The sequence below is a fragment of the Histoplasma capsulatum genome, genomic scaffold, assembly GCF_000149585.1.
Source record: "Histoplasma capsulatum NAm1 scaffold_1 genomic scaffold, whole genome shotgun sequence".
Classification (NCBI taxonomy): Eukaryota; Fungi; Ascomycota; class Eurotiomycetes; order Onygenales; family Ajellomycetaceae; genus Histoplasma; species Histoplasma mississippiense.
This window is the reverse complement of record NW_001813982.1, coordinates 904245-922870: the sequence shown is the minus strand read 5'-3', so window position 1 is coordinate 922870 and position 18626 is coordinate 904245. Positions and strand designations below refer to the sequence as shown.

Genomic DNA, 18626 nt, shown 5'->3' with positions numbered 1-18626 from the left:
TGCCTTTTCACGTTTACATCACTTTCTCTCGCGATTGAGGGCTTGCTGGAGATTTCGATTTTCTATTAGAAGAAGTTCTTTATCAAGAGCGAATTTCTCAGAGGCATGTAGTGCTTGGCGAATGTCAAGAGAAATTTGACATTGTTGTTGATTTATCTCCTTCATCAGATTCTTCATTTCATCAATACATGTAGAAGTCTTAAGTTCTAGAAGCTCTGATGAAGTCTTAAGCTGTATAATCTTTGCAAGCATATGTTCAGAGTTGAAAGGTGAGATGCCAGCAGCAACAAATGCAGTCTCAATATTAGAAGATGTAATAGCAGTTTCCCACCCCTTTTTAAATAAATGTCAAAAATCTCTTTTTGTAGTGTGAATGAGGCCCAATTTAGTCTGTATATTCTCATTTAACTCATTTGAATAAGCTTTTGCCAAAGATTCAAATATCACCAGATTCAGTAGTTGTAAACAGTGAATGAAGTGAGGAGAAAGAACTATCAGTAGTATTTGATTTTGATCTGTGTAGTTGATGAATTTCATGTTGATATAAGAAGAATGATTATAACAGATTAGCATCTATTAATAGTTAACTTATGCAATCAACTCCTCTTCTGAACCCATTCATTTCTGTCATTGTGACTTTATATAACTTTTGATGTTTTTTTGCTTTGTATTCTGTGCTTATGTAGTCTCTAACAATTCTTCTGTGTAGCTTTTAATGTTCTTCCACTTCATACTCTGTGCTTGTGTAGTTTCTAATGATTCTTTTGCATAGCCTTTAACATTCTTCTGCTCCGCGCTCCACTGTGGAGCGGCTTCTGATATTCTTCCACCTTAATTTTTTCTTCTATAAAAACCCTCTTCGTACGACCTTTCCTTTTGATCTCTTTTCTCTTTCTTTCCTTAATCAATTCGTAATTTGTATTTAGAATAGTGTTAGTGTGAGAGGTGAAAAGCTTGATTGATTAATTGCTAGTTAAGCGGACCATTTTATATAAAGTAAGAGCGTTACACGAGACACATGGTTGTCTCACACCCCCACTCTCTATAGAAATAGTACACGCAGCTACATACAAAAATCGCCCTGAAAGCAAGTACCACTATATTGAATTTGTAAAGAAAAGTAAAAAAGGTAAAGAAATAACTGCCCCCTAGCCCTTCATCTTAATAATATCCCTTCAATGTGTATATTTAATTACTCCGAGTGGCTTAGTAAGGCCATCCACAGCATTCTTAGCAGACAGAATGTAACAGAGTGATATAAGGTTCTTGCAGACAAGATCCCGAAGAATGTGGAATTCAACATCTATATGCTTAGACCAGCATGGAATCACCTGCAAAGAAGAGAGCTCTATCACTGACTTATTGTCAGTGTGAACTGTATACACCAGGCCATTGACCGGCACGGGGATTGAATTGTCATTGAAATTGAAATTATTCAGATGAGATAGCAAGAATTCAGCATTCTCTAACAGATTCTGAAGACAGATCAATTCATAAACAGCTTCAAACACTGCAATATACTCCATCTCAATTGATGATTTGAATATGCTGATTTGTCAGCAACTGCATCAGGCAATGGAGCCATCTGTTATATAGATAATGTAATCTATGGTGGATCAGAATCTCAGATTCCTACCTGCTCAATCAGCATCAGCATATGCTACAAATTCAATATCAAGATTCTTGTGGTAAAAAACACTCTCATTAAATTTGCTCTGTAAATAGCAGAGCATACATTTGAATGTGACTCAGTTTTTAAAGATAGAATGAAATGTGAATCATTGTAAGAAACCCGCACTAAGGTGCCAGTACTAGGCCGGAATTAGCGATAGCCTTAAAGATATGACATCGCCGAACATAGCACCACCAACGTCATATCAGGTTTGAAATCAAGGCATTATCTTGCCACTTGCATCATACTACGCCATCTACATCATAGCTCAGCATTGTAAGGATTGACACAAAAATCTGAATTCAATAACATTTTCCACAATTTCTCATATTATAAAAGAGTTGCTTGCTTGAGTCTGTAGAGTTTTTGCATTAATTCACAGACAAAATCCCCACAATCCTTGTGAAATTTAGTGAATTGATTCATATATATTCATTCAACAATGAGTCATTGAATGTTCAAAAATGCAGTAATCATATCAATCTGCAGAATATATCACTCTCAAAATATTGAAATCATCATAATCATTCAAAATAATAAGATAAATATTACTGAGGTAAATGTTTTTAAATAATTCATCTTTTTCTGCTGATAATTGCCACAAATCATTCAATGTGCTTTATAATGAATAATTTTACTTATATTATTGAGCTTATTATCAAAAACACATTGATTGTGTAGAATCATCATATCAGAGATTCTCTTAATCAACCATCAAATATTAATCTGCTTGAAATGATTAACCTCTTTAACATAAACACAGTAAAAATATTTTCAATCAGAGGAAGTTCTGACCTGATTCAAATTCTTCAGAACTGACAAGTTGATGATCTTCAAATTAATGAGTAGATTAATATTCTTAACAGAAACTTTCTGTCACACCCTTGGTTGTGCCAAGGCCCCGTGACGGCTCCACACGGCCCATCGTTTCCCTCGGATAATCCCATCTATCCCATGACATCACGCAGGTGTCCGAACCGGTTTCCAACCACCCTATGACATCATTCGGATGCAATAGAAGAGGATCCGATTGATGAGATATGAGAATCCTGTTTCTATACGGGGTCTGGATTCCTTCTGGCAGATCAATGCAGCGCCACTGCGGAGTTGCTTCGGCTACCCTCGCTCATAGAGTGAGGGGAGGATGGCTGCCCGTTGTCTATATAGAATAGCTAGATGCTGGCTCTCTATTCCAAGAGCCAGCGATTCGTCTTTTATCTTTTGACAATAAGATACCAGAGTTACCACTGTCCTCATACAATATTCTTAGTGTGCCGAGTACCTCTGGTAGTACAGTATTTGTATAGTATTCTACGAGTTCGCGGTTCAAGCGAGATAATCAAGCCCACCCATAAGGCTTCCCATTATATACCATCCTCCTCTGTGCCGCTGCCGAGTAGCAACCGCCTCGGCGCCGTCACATTACAGGTTATCAAATTTCAAGAGATGAGTAGTAGAAGACTCTGTAGAAATAACTGCAGTCATCTGATAGACTGCACTTGAAAGATTCTTTGAATCCTTGATAAACAGAGCAGATGAGTTGATGAGATGAAGATTATTTTAAAATATAATGTTTTTGAATATATATAAACACTCATTGAACAGATCAATCAATCTATAATTAATAAAATCATCATACCTTACAAAGGTTAATTCTTTCAAATGAGACATCATTTTATTAACAGATTTGAGAATAATCTTTTAAAACCGCCTTGCAACCTCAGCAGTGAATGCTTCAGGCTGATGAAAGAGCTTTCAACCAGGTTTCATATAAGATAATTAACTTTAAACTCTTGAAACCGCTGTACAGATTGATTGATGTTGATATAAAGTTAATTAACTTTGTGATAGCAATCACTGCCTCACCCCACATCTTAAATGAGATGAATGAATTCAAAAGCAGAGACCAGGCTTGCTTGAGAATCAGATCAATAAAATACTCAGATATATCATTCTACTAAAATGTGTTGAAAGAAATTGATTCTCATTTAATTCTCTCACTCAGCATATAAGCTGTGGCTGCTTTGAAATTGAATTCACCATAATCTGAATGTAGAATTGCCATGCCATAGCTTAAAAGATTTTTTATAAATTGATTGAAAATCCACATATATTTTAGCATCTCATTCTTACATTTCAATAAGAATATTCATCTCATTTGAATGGCATCATTTGTAAGAACCATGGTGAATTTCTTGCTGATGTATGAAGTTATTTCCTTTTCAGAGTTAAGTGTTCAAACTCCATTGAAAATATCCACTCAAATCTTGAGAGCTTTGCAGATGGCACAACAGAGCATTGAATTTTTATAGAATGCTCATTTTTACCAGGCTTTTACATATATAGAGTAAAAAGACAACTTCTTTAAATCATTTATCACAATTTCAAATCAGAGATCATAAGTCATTTTCAATAAATTTGCCTTGCTGATATGATCCAATCTTCAGTACCATTTGTCAATTGATAGCTGCTTTGATAAAATCATCAACAGACAGAATGAGAGGGAGATCATAAAGAAATCAAAAACAGAATTTTTGAAATTGATTAATTGCTGGATTTTTGATCAGATAAAGAACTCTAGAGAGTCTGCATTTGAGTTGAATTCTGTGGATACAGTTGTTGATCTAGACATAGCAACATACAGCATGCCGTCACATTCAGAATCGTTCATTATACCATTGAATATCAGGGGATTGTCGGATAGAATTGTAAGCAGCGATGTTGGAAATGGCTGCTTATATTTCGGTTGGTCCTTAGGACTCTACGAGGATCAAGCAGTAGGAGATAATACGGTGATATATCGGAGAGGATTCGGATCAAGTAGTTAGATATTGAGGGTGTAGAACGTAGGGGTCAGATTATAACAGAATGATCCGCTGGTCCCTAGAAGGTTGGACCAGCTGCTAGCTATATACACACAGTATCATAAGCAGATCGAACTTGCTATGATGTAGATGGCGTAGTATGATGCAAGTGGCAAGATAATGCCTTGATTTCAAACCTGATATGACGTTGGTGGTGCTATGTTCGGCGATGTCATATCTTTAGGGCTATCGCTAATTCCGGCCTAGCACTGGCACCTTAGTGCGGGTTTCTTACAAGAATGTAGATATTATCACATATCAGAGTTGCATAGAACACATCATTATTTGTGAGAGACAAGAATTCAAAGTAATTTCCAGTGTCAATATGCATATCACAGTGAATAAAGCTGTGATGCTTCATTAATTCAGTGGAAATGAGGTTGAATGATAGTCTTGACATGTAGTAAACATGGACAAATAATATTAACCTCTCATCAACTGATATAGACACCACGCTGATGGCTTGAATCTTGAGAATCACTTTATTGATGACTTGAATGTTGAGGCTGTTGATTGAATTAAATGTTGAAAAAAAGGGGTTTATTGCTTGTAATATAGCAACCGGCGCCACTATCTCATACAGTAAAAGGATTCTTATATGGTTTAATTAAACAGACTAGCAAGTTTATCACCTCAATGAAATTCATTAATTGATAAATCTCACTTTTATTATTGTTTTTATTCTTATTCTTATCTTTCTTCTTCTTATTTTTTTTTCTCCTTCTTCTTCTTATTCTTAAACTTTTTAAACTTAGCAGCATTATTGGTTTTCCATTCTTCAGATGCTTGATCAGTATTAATGAATCAATATATAAATTTAAAATGAGTTCTTTTGCATTCATAGCAGATCAATAATAAACACCCCATCCTTACAACTACCCACGAACGTAGGGGTACATTTGAATTTTCCACTTTTCCAACTGTTTTTCGTATAATTTTAACCCTCCAACCCGTTCAATATCATCGCACGCCCTCTGCGATCTCTCTACGTGTGTGTACTGCACAGGTTGAGTGGTCATGGAGCCCTCAACGCCCTCCCGTCCGCCCAAGGACATCGAAACGGCCTACACCAGGCCACTGGAGCCGGAGTCACCGGCCAATTTTGTCGCTGGAAAGGCTGGCAAGAGGCAGAGGAAGACTGTCACAATGCCTCCCCCAGTCCTCAAAGGAGCCAGCGACAGCATCCCCACGGCCACCTCTCGGCTGCAGAAGCAGTTTGAGGGGGCTCAGCAGCAACAGAACCTGCAGCAGAAGGCTCTCATCAGATTGGCGAAGACTCTGGACAGCTGGGTTGAGGAGGAGAAGCAGCCAGTCAGTCAGAACTTTGCCCGAATCTTCTGTGAGAGGTTTGTCAAGTATGTGACAGCAGATCTGAGTGCAGCATCAATTCTGAGAGGGGGTGCTGCCCCGGATACTCATCCGCAGCCAAATGCAGCAAAGACAGCTGCGAGGGAGCCGACTACCTGGGCGGGTGTTGCTCAGAGGGGGGAAAACTCTGCCCTCCCTGGGGTTGCCCCTGCCAAGACTGCGGCTTCCTCGGCAGGCAGGGCTAGTGGAGCTAGCCTGCAGCCCAAAAGCGCCAGTCAGCCAGGGGGCCCCACAGGGGGCACAAAACAGCAGGAGGACCCACGAGTCCTCGTCACCCTCCAGCCAGAGAAACGGGTCGCCCGGCTACAGCCATATGCTGTGCGGCAGGCAATCGTTGCAAACATTCAGGGGGTGGTGGATGTGGCCAATGTGCCGAAGGTGGAGCCCACCAGGACAGGTTGGGCGATCACACCAAGCGACAGAGGCATACGCGACGCTCTGACCATTGAGAAGGCAGTGGCTACTCTCTGTGAAGTCCTTGGCGCCACGGAGATCCGGCTACCAGAGCGGTGGTACAATTATGCTGTCCCAGGGGTCCCAGAGTCTGTCCAGGACTGGGAAGGGGCAAGAATCCCCACAGACAAGATGATTGAGGGAGAGGTTCTGGCTCAGGCAAAGGTAAAGCCAGTGAGCTATCGACCCTCGCGTCATGGGGTGAACCCCAAGACAGGGAAGATTACATGGATTGTCTCCTTCCTTGCCCCGGTAAAAGGCTTCTCACTCTTCAATGCCAGTGAGAGGGCCAGGCTGATTGAGAAACGGCCTTTGGCAGTGAGACATAACCCAGGATGCCAGATGTTCTGCCACCCACCAAAGTGTGCGCGACTGGCAAGATGCTCCAACTGCAGTGAGCCCACAAGCCAGCATGAGGGGCCAACAGGCGCGGAGTGCAAGAGAGCGCCAAGATGTGCCAACTGCTGCCAACCCTACCCAGCTGGGCATCAGCACTGCCCTGCCGCACCCAGGCGCGTGAATGGCACCCTCAGGCGCCTAACTCAAAAAGAGCTAGCAGCTGTTCGCCGCCTTGGCGACAGGTGCCACAGGGATGCTCAGGAGCGACAACCGCCGCCAGCACAGCCAGCACCAATGGTCGCAGTGGTGGTACCTCCACCAACCACTCAGTCAACCCAGTCAACACAGCCCGCTGGGCTAGCACCCCGCAAGCGGGCGGCTACTCAGAGTTCCATCAGTGAGGAGGGTGCCACCTGGCAGATGGCCCGCACCAGGCGACGCTCAGCTCGCACGGCAGTGCGGCAGCACAGTCAAGCAGCTAAAGAACAGTCTGACTCCAGCATGCAGACGGCAGGTCTGGAGGCCTTCAACCTCATCCCGCAGGTGGACTTCGGCAGCAGCTCACCAAGTGACTCCTCATGCTAGGACACCAACACCAGCGACGCGGCTGGCGCCGCAGGAACAACCAGCAGGAAAATCGCCCCCTGCAGGTCTTCTGGGCAAATACGGCCAGGGCAGCCCCCTGTCACACAGCAGCTCTGCAGCTTGCTTTCGAGCAGGGCTGTGAAGTGGTCTGTATACAGGAGCCATACACACACCCTGGCACCAAGACTTCTAACCACCCAGCGTATGAGTGCTTTGCGCCTATAGACCGCTGGGATGACACTAACCCGGAGCAGCGAGAGGAGGAGAGGCCCCGGGTCATGACATATGTACGCAAGGGCTCAAAGACAAGGGCACAGCAACACCGGTCTGTGCAAAGCAGGGATCTGCTATGGGTCAGTGTAAATGGCTGCCACATTCTCAATGTGTACAGACAGCCTGGGACAGACGCAGTCATGGACTATCTGACCAATCTGAGCCCACCAGCCCGCTGTCTGATAGGTGGGGATATCAACGTACGGCATGATGGCTTTGAACCAGGGGCAGTGAATCTGCACCGGGGCGGGGAGCTTGTCCAATGGGCCAGTGAACATGGGATGGACTTTGTGGGAGAGATAGGGGTTCCAACTCATGCAGCAGGTCATGTGATTGATCTCACCTTTTCCAATGTGGCCTTTGCTTCCACTACAGTGCGTCAAGATCTACACTGCGGCTCAGATCACCAGTCTATGATCACTATGCTGCCAACAACACCTCAAACACAGCTGAGTGATGCTCGGATCAAGATCACAGACTCTCAGCTGGAGCCCTTTGCAGATCTTGTCAGAGGTCTCATGGTGGACATGCCTTGCCCAGAGGGGGTTGGAAATGTGGCACAGCTTGATGATCTGGCCCAGCACTTCACTCAGAGTCTTCTGGCTGCAGCTCAGGCAGTCAGTAAGCCAGCTCAACAAGGGCGGACCACAGCCCCCTGGTGGACAGCAGACTGCCGAAGAGCGCACCGAGAGCTCACCACTCACCAGACAGAGGCCGCGAAGCACCAGTTCAAGGATGCAGTGCGCAAGGCCAAGCGTGCATACTGGAGGCAGGTGATCAATGAGGCCAGAGATGGTAGAGACCTGTACCGGGTGGTGGCATGGCATAAGCTGGAACCCAACCTCAGAGCACCCCCTCTGGTGATTGGGGATCAGATCATAGAAGAGACAGCCGCCAAAGCTGAGGCACTTCAACAGGCAATTCTGAAGCGATACAACTCAGCTGATGATCTGGAGTATGACCCACTGGATGATGAGCACTGGAGCGGCATGGGGAACCTGCCCTGGAACCCCCGGATTGGGATGGAGGAGATGGAGCGCAACACCATTGGGGTACAGAGCACCTCCCCAGGCACGGATGGAATCACAGTGCGGATGCTCAAAGCATGCTGGCAGCATGTGTCCCTCTTTATACAGCAGCTATACAACTGCTGCCTCCGGCTCTGCCACTTCCCACGAGCCTGGAAACTGGCAGAGGTGGCAATGATACCCAAGGTGGGTAAGAGAGATAGAAGCTCAGTCCGCTCCTGGAGGCCCATTGCCCTGCTTTCAGTAATCTCCAAAGGGCTGGAACGCATCATTGCAAGGCGACTGGCGTCCACGGCACTCATTCACGGCATAGTCAGCCCACAGCATGGGGGGGCGCTGCCCAGACGATCTGCAATGGACCTGGTAGCTGCTTTCACTCATGAGGTGGAGGCAGCCTTCGCACAAAACAAAGAAGTGTCCATGGTCACAATGGATGTGCAGGGTGCCTTTGATGCTGTGCTGCGCAGGCGGCTGCTTCAGCGGATGGCGCAGCAGGGGTGGCCACGCGAGCTGCTGCAGCTCATTGACAGTTTCCTCACTGAACGCAGAGCTCAGGTCCGGCTGGAGGGGACCACCACAGCAGCACATCAGATGCAATGTGGCACGCCACAGGGGTCTCCTTTGTCACCAATACTGTTCCTTCTGTACCTGGCAGAGCTGCTGTGGCAAAACTCGGAGTTGCGTTTTGGCTATGCGGATGATCTGAACATCTGGCGGGCGACCCACTCACTTGACAACAATGCCACCCTTCTCAGACAGGATATACAGAGTATTCTGAGGTGGGGGGAGACAAACAAGGTGGCCTTCGCACCAGAGAAACTTGAGATGATCCATCTTACAAGAAAGCGACACAATGAGGCACCAGCAGTAGTTGTGTCTGAGGACCTCACTGTTCACCCTGTGACTGCCCCAGCTGGACAGGAGCCAGCACTTCGCTGGCTGGGTGTACACTTCGACAGAAGGCTCACCTGGAGACCACATGTCTCCACCCGGGCAAAGAAGGCAAGGGCCGTGGCCCAGCACATCCGGAGTCTGGGAAAGACCAGAGACGGGCCCCCAGCAGACGCTCTGCGGAAGGCGGTCACCACCTGCGTGGTTCCCTCACTGCTCTATGGCACAGAGGCCTGGTACGGCGGCCGCACGCAGCCAGCAAGGCACACGGGCAGGAGTGGGGAGGTTAGCTCCCGCCTGGGATGGCATGTGGGGACAGTTGAGAAGGTGCTTACTATGGCAGCCAGGGGGGTTTTCCCAGTTTTCCGTACAACGCCCATCGCTACCCTATACCGGGATGCTGGGCTCCCATCAGCAATGGTAGCTCTGGAGGAGGCCAAAATGCGATTCGCGACAAGGCTTCAGGTGGTGGATGAGAAGCACCCACTGGCTTCACGGATAGCACCTCCAATGATCACACGAGGAAGAGGGGCTGGAACCCGGCAGCGCTCAAAGACCAAGATCCAGCGGTTGGGGGCGCTGCTACCTGCAGTCAATAGACCCACACTTGCCATCCCACACTACTCAGAGGGATGCGGGACAGACCCCACAGAGGGTGTAGACAAAAAGAGTGCTGCTCAGGCATTCAAGGAATGGTGGAGAAGTCAACCCTCAACAGATCTATATGTTTTCTCAGATGGATCAGAACGGAGCCTTGACAACAGCAGGCAGGTGGGCTATGGCTTCATAGTCTATCAGGGAAATAAACAGCTGGCCAGCTTCTCAGCTGCGCTGAGCCCTATGTCACATGTCTTCGACTCTGAGGCAGTTGGTGCCTGCCGGGCATTAGAGTGCGCTGTGAAGCTCCTACCTTGTGTCACAGAGGACAGCAGCAACCCTCAGATCTGGCTCTGCCTCGACAACACCTCAGTCATCTGGGGCATACGGGGCAGTGCAGCAGCCTCCTCAAACTGGGCCTACAACCGCTGCCATGAGCTCCTCAGACAGCACAATGTCGGCCTGAAATGGGCTCCTGGGCATATGGGGATAGAGGGTAATTAGGAAGCAGACCGTTTGGCTAAGCGGGCAGTCTCATCCACTGCAGCCCCAGCCTATGGTCTCGAGGCCACACCCACAGTCAGTGGGGTCCGCACAGTGGCCAAGCAGCTCAGCCAAGAGGCAAGGCGAAAGTGGTGGAGTGGAGCCTGTGGCAAGCTCTCTGACTGGTACCGGGGCTGGAGTTTCAGCAGGCCGACTGTGGAATACCAAGTGAAGGCCCCTCCGGAGCTCACCATGCCACGGCATGCCCTTCATCGCTGGCTCGCACTCCGCTCCTCTCATGGGGACTTCTCCTGGTACCACAGGCGTTTCCAGCATGCAGATGCGAGGCTCACCTGTGTCTGTGGACACAACAAGAGCCCAGAACATTTGGTGCTCTGTCGACACTCACAGAGGCATTTTCTTCACTGGCCCAAGAGGCCAGCAGCACGGCCACACAACCGGGCGACAGCTGTTGCCTATCTAGGGTCTCTGACCCCTACAGACTTTGTAGAACTGCTGGACTGCACGCAGTTCTACACACGGTACTGCACAAGGTAACGCAGCCGGCTGGCTGCAAACCATCTGACAACCCCCGCAGCAGTTCCACGAGGCCGGCCTGCTGAGTACACCCACGGTAGCTAGTGCAACTGCCAGGGACATCACAGTCTATGCAGACAGTACAGATAGCACAACTAGGCTCATCTGTCTCAATTAGCTGTGGTGTAATCAGTACAGTCTACGTGTCTGACTCAGCTGATATGGTTTTGACTGCCGGCATTGTATCTACGCGTGCTCTGCTTTGTTTTCCTCTCGTTTGCCCTTGTCTCTATCGGCTCAAATGCTTCTTCTTCCTTCTTTTCTTTGCTCTCTCTGTCATTCTCTGCTCTTTTCCTGTCACAACCTTCTTCAGTGCTCTCTCCTTCATTATTTATCTTGTCTGTCTTTCTTCTGATGTTAGAAGCACAGACAGCTTTCTGATCAACTGAGAGAGGTATCCCTCTCTGCTCACTATAAAGCCTTCCAGGCACGGCAGCGGCGGTTCCCTCAGGGAACCACATTATAGCCCCACCATGAATGGCCATACGTCGGGCCAGAAGTGGATGCGCAGCTCAGAAAAATCCTTTGCAATGAGCTGAGTCTTCTCAAGAGTTGCCACCTGGATTCTGTTTTCTCTCTCTGTGTACATAGAAATCTCTCCAGCGTAGCACGTCTCCATGCCCTTCGGGAGGCTTCTGAAACACGGGCGCTGCCCGTGTTTTCTCCGGGACGTTAAACCTATACATACATACATACATACATGCAAGTTTCTTGCTGGCATAAGAGGATATTTCATTTTTGATTTCAAAAGTCTCATCTCTACTGAAAATATCCACCCAAATCTTAAGAGCTTTACAGGTGGTATGGTGAGGGTTTGAATTCTTATAAATGACCTGCTTCTGCTTGGTCTTGACATACATGATACAAAAGGAAAGCTTCTTTAGGCTGATAATGACAATGCTGAATCAAGGGTCCCTGACCATTTTCAATAGATTATTTTCACTGATATGACCAAGCTGGTGATGCCACTCATCAATCGGGAGTTGCTTCGGAATAATGGCGGGCAATCAGGCAGGTGCAGAAATAACAAAGAAGTCAGTATTCGGATCCTTCAAATTGATTAATTGTTCAACCTCTGAGTAGCTGAAGGGACCCAAGGATCCATCATTTGGATTAAATTCAGTTGAAATAGCTCTAGGTTTAGGAATCACCATGTAGGTGACTCCGCTGTATACCGGATCATTCATTATGCCATTGAATGTCGGAGGATTGTCGGAAAGGATGTAGATATTATTGCGGGAGAGGTTAGCATAAAACATATTGCTATCAGTAGAAGACAAAAATTCAAAGTAATTCCCAGCATCAATATACATATCACAGTGAATATAACTCTAGTATTCCATAAGCCCAGCAAAGATGAAGTTGACGGCTACAAAATAAAGGTTTATCAGACACAACAGAGAGAGATCAAATAAATAAAATAGGAAAGGAAGGAGAACAAGAAGATGGAAAAAGATTAGGCACAAAAGTAGTGCAACAATCAAGGAATGAAAAAAAATGCTTTTATAGAAAATATATATTTCAAGTCTCCGTCTGATTCTCTCGTCTGCAGGGGTATCTTATATATAAATAAAAATGACAACTCAAGCAAGATGATTAAGAAAAGGGCCATAATAGGCGAAAGTGAAACAAGGCTCCATTTGAGCTTGTGCACTGGGCCTAGTGAATATATATGAAAGAAAAAATAAAATGAGCAGGGGAGAAAAAATCAACTAAAAAAGTGGTGGATGAACGAGCGATGCGAGTGGTCATAACCAAATGGGCGTTTCAATCACTTTCCAAAATGAACAGGACGCCAGAAGGAAAAATGGAAAGCAGCCAAAGGAAGGATCTGGTCAGATACTTACTTTCTTAGGTATGTATATATGGATCAGTTGGAATCATTAAGGCGTCAGGATTTTGAAACCGTGATGGGGTAATGAGCGAAAGAAGAAATCAGAGGAAGAAGAAAACGGGGAAAGGGGAGAGAATGAGATCTTATACAGGATTAATGTAACGAAGAGCGAGTAAAAAAAAAGAAGAAGAAAAAAGCAAAAAGAAAAAACTGATCAAACTGGAAAGAAATTTACGTATATGCGTATAGATATATATGCATATATCTTACTCCTTGAAGACAGGCGCCAAAAACGATAAATAAAATAAAACATGATAGAATAGAAAAAAATCCCTTACCATTCAAATCATTGAAGCTAATAACAGCCGATTAAGACCCCTGATCATCTGCTACTCCTCCCACCCCCGTTACCATTAGCCTGCATGCTAAAATAGCCCTGATCAATTTTCAAAATCCACTCGACTTTCTGCGCCTCTGTCCTCGTCGCAAAGGGGAACGTATTCTGCGTCCCGTAAATGGCAAACAGATTTGGCCGCCCTCTCATGGACAAGCCGTGGCCATCCCGACTAGTTCTCACGCCGCCGTCCAGCAACCGTGCAAAGTCTGGTTCATGATCGACACGCGAGTTGCGAAGATTGATTGCGTTTATCTCGTCGCCGTCGGGCACGGAGTGGATGTGAAGGTATGGGACGCGGAGCTCGACGAAGCGGCGGACCCAGTTGTTATATGTGTCATCGGGTGTGTAGAGGTAGCCGGATTTGAGGACGGTGGGGTTCTTGGGTATGTGTTGGATTGTGGCTACGAAGCGAGGTCTTGACGGCTCTTGTGGGTGATGCTGTTGATGACTGGGTAGTGGCGGAGGCGACGATTGCAATGACGGTTCTGCGGGGATGGCGGAGCAATCGCCACTGGTGCTCGCTAGGCTTGTTGCAGCGGAAAAGTTTCTTGCGAAGGCAGCACCACGAGTAGGCGGTTCAGTATGATCCTTGATAAGGATTATTTCAGTTAGGTCCTTTTTAGTTGACCATAGATCGAGATACTTCCGAAGCAACATATCTCGTCGCTCGCTACCACCGTTTTGCCCCTGAAGCGGAGTAGATCGACCATTGGTCGATAACGGTGTTAAGGTGCGTGTACTCAATGCTCCCCGAGCGGCGTCTATTTCGGCAAGTCGTTGTCTTTTCTTTCGAGCACTAATGAAATCTCGGATGAGTGATACCTTTCGCGGGGCCCAATTTGTTAGTAGCTCTTCACCCTTGACATAGTCATTCTGAGTATTCATGCGCCAGAGGTCCGCTACTCGTTTCGCTGATATGGGCCGCACGGCTACGGAGAACATCCCCACGGTGGAGTGCACAACACGGATTGAGCTCCAGAATTGCTTGAACATCGACTGCGGCCGTACATAAGCCCTTCCCAATATCTGTAGCGTTTGATCGAGCTCAAATACGACGGGCTCCTGCAGTCGTGGAGAAATCAGATTCCAACGAAGGGATATCTGAACGCGATATTTGTCTGCGGTTATCCGGTCGAGTAGCAGCGACCCATGAAGACTCGAATCCCACTGCCCGACAAGTGTTACGTTGGACGTCCCATCAGCGTTGTCAGTAACCATTGGTTCTTGTATTAGTTTGAGAGGTACATCTAAAGATTTCAGGTCCGCATCAGGGATTTTCCCCCAGGGATCAAGAAGCCGAATTGTTCCGACTCTTAAATTCGTGACATCTTCCCACGGTAGGCTTTCAGTTGAATTATGAGTGAGGTTGACCACGATGCGTCGCTGCAATCCTTGATGGAGTTGATAAGTGCCAGCATCGAGACTATTGCCCTGCACCACATCGACAGGAATGTATTCACCATTCTCAGCAAGCTCAAGTATTTGTATTCGCACAAAGATATCGTGCCGTTCTTCTTGATAAAACTCGGACTCGGGAATTCGCGGCGTCTTCCTATTCTGAGGCGGTGACTCGGGAGAATCCCGCATTTCATCCCAACTGAGCAGTTTGTCAAGATGCATTGAAGTTACTAAGGCGAAAATGCACACTTTCAAGGTCGAATTCCTGGGGCTGTTGAGGGGAAGGCTCATGCTATGAACGCTCTCGAACCTGATTGAGTTTTCATCGAAGCCATTAATCATCTGCGTTGTTGTAGCACCGCCTTCGTCCGAAACACCAGGGACAAATAGTTGAGCATGCACGTCAGTTCCTTCCCGTTCGGCAAAGCCCACCATATCACGCATTACCACATTAAACTTGAGAGTCGATGAAGGTGCTTGTGCGGAGGATGGCTCGAGGGATAGTTTTATGATCCCGACAACGCTTTGGGTATATGGTGATATGGCTTCAACGGAGAAATCCTGTACCCTCGACTCAAACACCGCTGCTAATGGGATGTCAGCGTCACCTACCAGTGAGTATTGAGGGGTGCATGTCTCCGAGAAGGGATTTTCGAGCTTGAAATGCTGGATATAGTCCGGCCGGTCGATGTATTGATGCATCTGTCGCATGGACTGGACGCGACGTTGCAGCTTGTCAATAGACCAGATGTAGATAACATTGTGTTTGAAATCAATTAACCGAACTCCAATGCATGGTTTCTTCGCGTCTTCCAGAGCCACATCGTCGTCGCCTGAAATGCCGTTTAGGACTAGATCATAGGACGACGCCATATGATGTCCGACATCAACGACAACGAATTGGAAAACAACGTGCTTATCCATTATATTACTCATGACTTGTGCTTCCTTGAGTAGTGACGCGTGCTGAAGAACCGATTCGGCCATCCGAACATAATTCCGCTGTCGCCAATGCAGAACAACGGACCTGGCTATTGACATCTCTCCAGGCTCCAGTGGAGTGAATCCGGTTTCAAATATCCTCTGGGGACCTAAATACCCCATGTGTTTTATTTGGGATTCAAACTCTTTTTTCTGTCTTTGCAGTTCTTGTTGAAACTCCTCCTTCGCAACTTTGAGCGCATCTTTCATCCGTGCTTTTTCTACACGTAGCTCTTCTAAATCCGGCGATGCCGCCCCAGCGGCAGTAACAATCTTTGTTTTATACTCTTCCTTTTGCCTATCGAGCTGCTGTTGCATGTCGTCACGGACCATCTGTAGTGCAGTATTATCCACCTCCCCGTCTTCGTCGTCAGCGTGGCGCGGCGTCCCCGGCATCGTAAGAGCTGTGTCTAGGGAAAAGTTGTCGATAGTTCCATTTGACATATACTTCTCCCGCACTGGATACGAGCTAAGCGAATCGGAATCGTCCTCACCGTCGAGAAGTTTGCTCTCTGGGCGGCCCCGCCGCACTGCTCGGGCTTTCTGCACGTCATCGAACAACGCGTTTAGTTCATCGTCCGTCAGATGTGAAATTTTCGGGTCAGGCCCTAATATCGCACTCGCGGCTTCTCGTCGAGCATAGAACCAATCGGAATCCCGACCCCTGTGCGATGGCAAGGGGGATTCGGCTCTACTAGACTCTCCATCGACTTCTGAACCTGCCTTGCTCATGGATCTGTCATGTCCCATTCTTCCTGGCGCGGGGGATCCAAGCTGGCTTGTGGTGATGGAGTGCCGAAGAAGGCTTTGTTCCACCCTTTCAGCACGCGCTTCTTGGGGATGATTAAACCGGAAGATGTGAAAGTCGCCCAGAATAATCCGAAATCCACTTCGTAATCGTTTGGGCTTGTCTATGCGCAATCCATTGACCATCACCGCCGCACCCTCGTTGGGTACGATGGTAACAACATTATCGACGTTCTCAAAACTACAGTGATGGTGAAGTATTTTTGAGCCATTCAGTCGGATTTCCGAGGTTGCCGCTGTATCCACGTTACCGACCGTGGTTGTGCCCGGTTTAATGTTATAAACCAAACATTCTGTAAGCAAAGGATCATCGCTCAGGTTGACAAGATGGGGTATCTTTTTGGGAGTGCTGAGCCCGACAAATCCCTTTTCGATGCTGATACCCAATTCCTCCAGCGCCGCTTCACGTTCTTTATGAATTTCCTCGGTTTTCTGCAACTTCTCCTCCCAAGTCTGGTTGAGATCTTTGTAAAGTTTCTCGCTCTGGTTCAGTTGCTCAACGATCTCTGCCTTGCTGACTTTTTTAATCGACCCGTCGGCTTGAGCGATGGATACCATTTGTTGATCAAGCGGAGTACCAGGTGGATAAACTTCTTCAGCGAGACCGCCGCCGGCAGCGCTTCCGGCAATTGCCCCTCCACCAAGCTTGCTCCTAAGCTGCGCCAGCTCCTCCTTGAGTTCCCGGATCATCCTTGCATTAGGATCCTCGTTAACCACAGCATGATTCTTGATCCTCTTGGCGGAATCAGCGTAACGCAGCGTACTTAGCGTCTCATCGTAATTGATATCAGCTGGTGAGATTGCCGCGATCATAGCAGTCATGGAATTGCCTCCCAGAGAATCCTTCAGAAGCCACGTCAAAACGGAGTCACGGTATGGCACCATCGAGGCGCTTTTCTTTTTCCCAGCGGACAAATCAGCCAAAGCTGCAATGACACGACCAAGAGTAGAGAGTGAGCGATTGATCTCCGCACCCTCCTTGAGACGCGCGCCCGTTGCGCCGGTGGAAGTAGCTCTCTCTGAACCGGCCAAGTCGACCAAACTAATACGAGAGACCTTTTCCGTATCCATGGTTGTCTCCGTGTCGTGGCGCTTTTGTGTCACTGTAAGGGTAAAAACGGCGTGTGATCGACTGGACGTCTCGTTCATATTTGTGGCCGCGACGGTTCGCGCCTTATTACCCTCGTCCATCAAGTTCTCGATTTCCTGGAAAGACCGAACCACCAGCTTCGCCAAATCTTCAACGTAGGGCCCCGTTGAAGGATGCTCTCGAACTTTAAGGTTGCCCTTGGTTGTGGGGTTAAGCAAATCCCTGACCCTCTCGTTGTAAATCTCGAGATACGACACCTCCACCGTACACGTTAGATTCTTATCCGCGGACTGAAGCGCAGCGATCCTCAAGAACATATCCTTGCAGATCTTGGGGATAACGCCCGCTTCCTCGCCGTACCCCATCATGGAATACGACTTGCCAGATCCAGTCTGGCCGTACGCAAAAATACAGTTATTATATCCTTGAAACGCATTGTCCAGCAACGGTTTACCGAGATCTTCAAAAAGGTCATCCTGGCCGGCGAAATGCGGGTCGCTGCGGTTAAACGACCAGTAAGATTTATCGAATGCGAATACTTTCGGGCCTTCGACGGCTGCACCTCCTTGCTTCGCGCTTTTCCGTGATTTTTCTTCTGCTCCTGGTGGCGGCGTAAGTACGGTCTGCGAGCCTTTCATTTGAACGATACATTTTGCTTTACGGTCGAGCTCTGTAGCGTAGATTGCAACATACACAATCACATATAGTTAGTACCAAAGTAGTCACCAGCTGAGTAGTATATCTTGTGTGGGTATGAAGAGGGGGAGACCGAGGGAGACTGACCTCGGCCATTGAAAGGCCGCACTCTCACCACCACCTTAATATTTCCTCCTCCGCCTGGGGCCATCTTCGCCCGTGCCCCATGCACTCGGTCCCTCTTCTCTCCGCCTCCTCCAATATCAGCAATTCGAATCAGTCCAAATTTTCCGGGAAGTAACAGCCGTTGGCACCAAAATGATCAAGACGAAA

General features: G+C 47.2%; 4 protein-coding genes across 4 annotated transcripts; 2 read left to right on the top strand and 2 right to left on the bottom strand.

Moving 5' to 3' along the window:
* Positions 1-5553: 5553 nt before the first annotated feature.
* Positions 5554-7281, top strand: HCAG_00278 (predicted protein; the record flags this gene model as incomplete). Its single annotated transcript, XM_001543182.1, has 1 exon — positions 5554-7281. The coding sequence occupies one exon, from the start codon at positions 5554-5556 to the stop codon at positions 7279-7281; it is 1728 nt and encodes a 575-aa protein (XP_001543232.1).
* Positions 7282-7559: 278 nt separating this feature from the next.
* On the top strand, positions 7560-11111 carry HCAG_00277 (conserved hypothetical protein; the record flags this gene model as incomplete). The annotated part of the gene is made up of 3 exons (XM_001543181.1): positions 7560-8772; positions 8896-10566; positions 10618-11111. 3 exons carry the CDS (start codon positions 7560-7562, stop codon positions 11109-11111), a joined length of 3378 nt encoding a protein of 1125 aa, XP_001543231.1.
* Positions 11112-11379: 268 nt separating this feature from the next.
* Positions 11380-12010, bottom strand: HCAG_00276 (predicted protein; the record flags this gene model as incomplete). Its single annotated transcript, XM_001543180.1, has 3 exons — positions 11380-11472; positions 11638-11785; positions 11847-12010. The coding sequence occupies 3 exons, from the start codon at positions 12008-12010 to the stop codon at positions 11380-11382; spliced, it is 405 nt and encodes a 134-aa protein (XP_001543230.1).
* A 1356-nt stretch (positions 12011-13366) lies between these two features.
* HCAG_00275 (hypothetical protein) lies at positions 13367-18504 on the bottom strand (the record flags this gene model as incomplete). The annotated part of the gene is made up of 2 exons (XM_001543179.1): positions 13367-18327; positions 18441-18504. The coding sequence occupies 2 exons, from the start codon at positions 18502-18504 to the stop codon at positions 13367-13369; spliced, it is 5025 nt and encodes a 1674-aa protein (XP_001543229.1).
* Positions 18505-18626: the final 122 nt, after the last annotated feature.